Source organism: Paramormyrops kingsleyae, chromosome 20 (genome assembly GCF_048594095.1).
Source record: "Paramormyrops kingsleyae isolate MSU_618 chromosome 20, PKINGS_0.4, whole genome shotgun sequence".
NCBI classification, from domain to species: Eukaryota; Metazoa; Chordata; class Actinopteri; order Osteoglossiformes; family Mormyridae; genus Paramormyrops; species Paramormyrops kingsleyae.
This window is the reverse complement of record NC_132816.1, coordinates 17,764,118-17,770,805: the sequence shown is the minus strand read 5'-3', so window position 1 is coordinate 17,770,805 and position 6,688 is coordinate 17,764,118. Positions and strand designations below refer to the sequence as shown.

Below are 6,688 nucleotides of genomic sequence, written 5' to 3'. Positions count from 1 at the left end.
CGGAGTTCCTTTAAAAGTCCAACCATGGCCTCACAGATCATCCAGTGACAAGGGGCCGGCCCAGACGGAGCGCTTTCACAGAGGCAGGACACGGGAAGGGACCCCCGAAGGGACAGTGCGGCCACCGTGCAGAGGAGGTCTGACCGGGGCCACAGAGTACGGGTCACTCCGGCCGCGTGACACGAGACACAGAAACTTAATTAAGCGCTGGATCCTCGATGTGCCAGAGATGGGAAAAATGTGGCACCTTATTTAAATGATCCTGTCACTCCCCCACCACAGATCAGGGCCAGGAATGGGGGGGGAGGAGAAGGTCAGGGGGTCCACCCCCCAAACCTGAGCATGGCATGTAGTGGCAAAATAAGAGTGGCAGGCACATGAATCCAGCAAAGCAGCCCCCCCACATTATAAAGCTGAAAAGGTTCACATAGGAAGTAGAGGGAAGAGTGCAGTGACATCCTCCGCTCCACACAAACCCTGTGACACACAACTAAAGCACGACGCGGCGGCTGCAGGAGGCAAAACAGGTCTCTGTTCACTGTAGCCGCTCACGAGGGACTCAACGTGACGGCAAACTTACGGAGGGAGCGACCGGCGCATTAATTGCGATCAGACTCCAGATGAAGCGGTTCTGGCCGATTGCATGGAGCGGACGTGGAAAATTTACACATCATGGGAGAAGCGCACGCTCAGGTGACCAATCAGACTTTATACAAGGTGGGAGAGGATTGGACTACAGCAGCGAGACAGGGTCCAATAATCAGGGCTGACAGAGGGCGTCCCTAAAAGCCATGTGCTCCCCCCACTCCCCCCCCGGCACTTACGATGAGCTGGGACTCGCGACCCATACAGATGACCGTCCTGTTGACTGTGCGCAGGAGCTTCTCGGTGATGATCTGAATGTGCCACTGCGAGGGGCCCTGTGGGATACGGGGACGACAACGACATCGTCATGAGGGCAGGCCTGCTTAGCCGCTCAGAAAAGGCCGTCACAGACCTGCCAGTGTGCGTCTCCCAGTCCCCCGTCCTCCTAAACCTCCCCCTTCTGGGTACGTGCCCTAACTGCCACACTTGTCTACATCACAAGGACACGTGTGATGATTACGTTACGCAACACTGTCCTAACATGTACCCAGGGGCGTGAATCATGAAGCAGGATTTCATGCTAAGCCATGATAACGTTGGATTTAAGGTAGCCTGGGCCAAACGTACGTGAACAAAAGATAAAGTCTATTTAAACTGGGGTACCTTAATTCCGACAAGTTAACACGGCTTAGCATGAAATCCTACTTTCGTGATGCAGGCCCCGAGTCGGGATAGCAAGGTGTTTCTTTAAAGAGCTGCATAGCTATTCAGCAAGAAACCATCAAAGTAGGACCTTGAGTATGGCCCTTAAGTAGCAGCTCCAGGGATTGGCTGACCCTGTCTTCTCAAATGTATGGCGCTTTGGATAAAAGCGTCTGATAAAAACATTTATGTAAATACCTGTAAAAGACACAAAAAGAAAAAAAACTCAAACGCAACGCAGTTCCCCACACAGAATTGGGAATCACAGCGTACAGTGTCACCAAACGGCTTAATGATCCACAGACACTTCAGAAAAATGGCACCACACGCTGTATTTTTAAGCACCCAGAACAGCATCTGTTAACGGCACAGAAGGGCAGACAGATTCCACGGCGAGGGAGCGACTGGCGGCACAGAAACCTCCCCAGGATCCTCCCCAGCCAAGAAATTGGCACGGAGGGGATCTACACGGTGCAGTTTGAGAGCAAGCGAGCGAGAGGGTGGGGCTGGGCTGGCCGTAAAGCGGAGAGGCCATTAGCGGGACACGGAGGGGGTGGGATTTCATCAGATCCGGGGGACACGACGTTGACATTAGAGCCCAGATCACACAGTGTCCAGCTGGAGCTTAGCCAATCAGAGACGTCAAATATCCAAGGCTAAGTGCCTTTAATTCGTTAATGAAAGCTTTGATGAGCTGTTGGAGGTGGTGGTGGTGGTGGGGGGGGGGGGGGGGGGAGCGTGCACTTACCACATCCTTCCTGTTGAGCACCTCCAGGATGTTGCTGAGGAGCTGACAGCAAGCCTCGAACTCCTCCCGCTCCTCCAAGTGGAACTTCAGCTGCTCGGTCACGAGGGGGAGCAGGATCTCACGGCAATCTGCGACCGGGGGGGGAACAAAAGGCTTAATGGCACCGCCGCCGCGGAATATTCCCAGTGAAATTCCACAGGAAGTCACTCCCCAACTTCTAGGAGTCGGCGAGCAGGCGCTCAGTGGCAAAAAGCCAAAAGAACACAGCGGAAGATTGAGAGAGGACAGAGCGGGACTCGACCCCACGGGGAACTGGGCCACGCAGCAGACGCAGAACCAGTGCATCCACGTATCATTAATCCTCATCTGGGATCTTCCCAAAATGAGCCCCCTGGCTGTGTCTAGATAATTAGCCTAATATTCAAGCAAGAGCAGCAGAGAGGACACTGAAATCACTGCAGTCGTTATAGACGGGATGAGTATGGGGTGGGGTGGGGGGGTGGGTTAGGCAGGAAAGTAATAACAGAGAGCCCACTGCAGCCAACGGCATATTACCGCGCTTTCATTAAACCCACAGGGAGCCGAAGGCCAGGGAAGTGACCATCAATATGGCTCAGCAGGGGAAGCGGCGGCCACACTTGGCTGTATATCTCACCGTGGGGGGGGGGGGTTATATTAGCGTGGGCACCACGAGTTACCCCCAACCGTATGCCTGAACGTGGGCCGCGGAGGAGAGCGAGTCGGAGAAGCTCCCCCCCCCCCGATGGAGATCAACATCACCCCACCTAAAGGACACAACCTGGAGGGCGGGGGGCAGCCCTGCCCCCCCCCCCCAGCAAAGCCAGAGACTGCCGGGCTGGTCTGCCGCTGCCCTGAAAGCTCTCTAAGCACTAAGAGAGCAAATTATGCAAAGATGCTTCCATCTCTCAACCCCAACTGGAAGAAAACACAGATCTGTTTGGTACATTGTGATACGAGAGGGAGCCTCCCCACCGACACGCGACGCAGCAACCCCACCAGCGGAATGTCACGAAACAAAAAAACACAGAAAGTGACTGTCAAACCAAAAGAGGGAAAAAATGAAATCTTTCTTCCAGTTTGCCAGCCTGCACTTACTCTCCGCTGAAATTATCCAGGCTGCTCCTGCAGAGTCTTGGAATTGAAAGGTTATATGGAAAAAAAAAAGTCTGTAAATAATTCAAAGCTTCATAGATTTGGTCTGCATGATATCCTTACACCCCACAAGCAGGTCCTAATTCTGCAGTATATTATTATAAATGCCAAAAAAGGGGAAACTTGGACACACTAGAGCTACACACTATTGATTGATTTTATTATCTGAAAATAGCATTAGAGCAAAAGATGATTATCTCACGTGAAAGATGCACATTAAGCTGGAAGCCACTCTGGGCATCACATGCTCTGAGATTCGAGTCACATTTCTCCTTAGGCCTGCCGAGTGAAAAGGCTCACATCTGGAACAGCTGGGGTGGAGGGGGGGGGGGCATAGTGCAATGAAAAAGGCCTTATGGCGATAAACATAGACAGGGTCACGGAATCAGAATCATATGAGCTCTTCCCTGGGGAGAAACCCACACCTGATGTGCCTCACCCAGGGCAACGGTCGATTCACGGCTCAGTTCGACTGGCAGACGTCTAACTCCAGAAACGTCATACAGGTTAAAAGATTCACCGAGACCGTTCAACCTGACCACGGTTGTTTTTTCTTAGATGCACATATTCCCTATGCAGAACCTCAGAGCTGCTCATACAGAAGTTCACAAATTAATACTCTGCCTCATTAGTATTTCTTAAGTTTGTGGGACTTGGATTTCAGAGACCAAGCAGGTCCAACACAGAATCCTGTTGAGCAAAGCATTGGCTGAGAGCTTGTGAAGGCAGCGAATATCGACGGTTATAGGGAGCCTCAAGCCACCCCCCCCCCGGCGCCGACAACGGGCGCCAGGACGCTCATCAAGCAGCTAGAGGAGGAAGTGCAATTAAAACTGCTGAATCAATCTTTAATGATCGGTGTGCAGGTAATGCAGAAGCCCACCAATGGGGACAAACTTATTGTCAATAAATCAATTGTTAATTTCCTTATTCTTAATAAATCAATGACAGAACACACAAAAAACATCCTAAAACTTAGAGAGCCGATGCCAGTCCTGCCTGAATGCGTCTGTATTATTACGATGAGCCTCTGTCAATCAGGCCCAAAACTCACTCTACAGCCGGCTAGCACGCTACATTATCTTGGTTACGTGGTAGACTAATTTGCCTGACAGGTACGTTGCTTTAGCAAGTGTCTGCCAATTAAATGCAAATGTCTGCTGTGGACCGAGTCGTCCACCAGCTCCAACGTGGCTCTCGCCAACTTCATGCTCGTGGGAGTTTTACTTACACAAAAACGTTTGGAGGCCAGAACGAAAACTGACTGAACCAATCAGATCGTACAGGAGGTGGGTCCGAGCAACTGGAGGAGGTGGGACCAACCAATCAGATATCTGACCCCACCTCCTCTAGTTGCTTGGACCCACCTCCTCGAGTCAGATTGATGATCTCTCTGAACCAATCACTTTTCGTCCTGCCCTCAGAACATTTTTGTGTAAATAAAACTCCCACGAGCCTCAAATGTGAGCTTTCAGGTCGACTGACAGTTACTGCTCTCTCGCACACGTGAGGAGTGAAGCTGAGCTGCCTGAAAGGGACAGGAAGGTCCAGAGCCCACGGCAAAGCCGCTCTCCTTCACAGCTCTACTGTGACTGACGTGACAAACTCAATCATGGAAAGGAGCAACCTTACTGCTCCACTAAACGCAGGAACAAAGGTCCCTCAAACAGAAACATACCTTTAGGAGACCATTCTTAACAACATCCCCCCCATCCACAACCGCCCCCCTCCCCACCCCCCCAACCACTGCAGAATTACACCGAGTGTAAATTACATGGGACTGCTGAGACACACTTACACAGCAGCCTTCCTAAGCGATGACCATCACGTTGCCATGGCAGCTCAGTCACCTGACCTCTGACACGCACATCCCAGGAATGAAGGACGGGGGGGTAATCTTACCATGCTGAGTGAAGAGGTCACTGTGGACGATGTCGATCATGCAGTACAGCTTCTCCTTGACCAGGCGACCCAGAGGAACTTTGAGGATGAACTCAATGAACAGCTTGCTGATGTAGCAGGGGGAGAGAGAGAAAGGATGTGAGTCCCAGGAAGACGAGAGCAGCATCCTAACAGCCCCCCACCCCAGCCCCCCCCCAGAACATCCCACACGACGCACTGCTCTGGGCTGACAGACACTTCATAGGGAGCGGTGTGATCACCCATCCGTGTTCCAAACACGTGTGTGCAGCCATGTCTTACAAACACATAACGCAAAAACAAAACGCAAATACAGCTTCAGAATCGAGGGCAAAGCTGTGTGTCGGCAGATCGCGGCATTTCCCCGCTCGGGCGGGGGGGGGGGGGCTGAAGGTGTCTCGTAAGAGGACGAGGTCCCCGACGACGCCAGTGGCTGCCTGTTCCGACCTTCCGGCCTGCGAGTCCACGGCAGATGCGGTCAGAAATGTACCAGCGTACCATGTGACCCGACCCCCCCCCCCCCCAGGGAAGCTGAGACTGAGGAATCAGGCCTCCATCAGCACTGGACGTCCTCATCACACAGGAGGGCACGGAGAAAGTGGATGGCGGGGGCGGTGCGAGGCTCAGCGGTTTGCCATCGGAAGGTTGCCGGTGCGAATCCCGGGGTCAGCTGAGTGATGTCACCGTTGGGATGCAGAGCAAGGACCTTAACCCCTAATCGCTCTAGGGACTGGCTGACCCTGCTAACTCAAACAAAAAAAAATGCTAAAATAAAGAAAAAGTAGCCAGTTTATACTCCCCACCCCCCCCCCCCCCCCCCACAGTACCGCATAGGGCTTCCCCCCCCACAGTACCGCATAGGGCTTCCCCCCCCGCTGCTTCCCACCGGACAGACACTACTCCCCCCTCTGGTCACTGCTGGTATGTGCAGCATTCTCGCTGACAGCTCTGAACCGTCGCACGGAAGTTCTGCCATGCCTTACTCCCAAAAAATATTCCATTTTCCCTCCCCCTCTCCTCCTCCCAGTGCAGAGAGGGGCTGTGGGGTACGAGCTACTCTCTGCCTGAGCTTGGCCCATCACGCTGCACGGATCACAATCGAGGCACATCCAGCACAACATCCAGCATAAAGCAGCTAAAATTCACCTCATTCCACTTAAACTGAGGCTTCTCCATGATTACGGAGATGACGGGTTCTCAACAGGGATATCTGATGGACGAAATTGCTTTGTTGATGCGCCAATTAGCGGCATAAACAAACAAAAAAATATTGAAAACTACTCACATGGGTAACCTGTTACCTTTATGCATCTGCCTTTCTATAGAAGCCACTTTTAAGTCATTGCAGGCCTTGCACATCCTTACACAAATTCAAATCTTTTGCATTCGGGACTCGTAAACCTTACAAAAGCTCAACGAACTTTGTCAGAAAGATTCCAGGATGTGATGCGCATTGCTGCATGAAGCGCTGGGCATATTCCAAAACCGCTTACAAACTGGCACAGAAATGAATCCGAAAGTCAGCCAGACTGACTGGCAGAAACAAACCCCCCCCAACCC

General features: G+C 52.3%; 1 protein-coding gene across 2 annotated transcripts in view; it reads right to left on the bottom strand.

Annotated features, from left to right (window-relative positions):
- The window catches only part of dock1 (dedicator of cytokinesis 1), a 134,102-nt gene that overhangs the window by 76,416 nt on the left and 50,998 nt on the right, over positions 1-6,688 (bottom strand). For both annotated transcript variants that reach the window (XM_023830845.2, XM_023830846.2), the window contains exons 25-27: positions 5,111-5,217; positions 2,036-2,163; positions 825-920 (exon numbers count right to left, since the gene is read on the bottom strand). In XM_023830845.2, the coding sequence (XP_023686613.1) occupies positions 825-920; positions 2,036-2,163; positions 5,111-5,217 (331 nt within the window). The remainder of the gene's footprint in view (positions 1-824; positions 921-2,035; positions 2,164-5,110; positions 5,218-6,688) is intronic.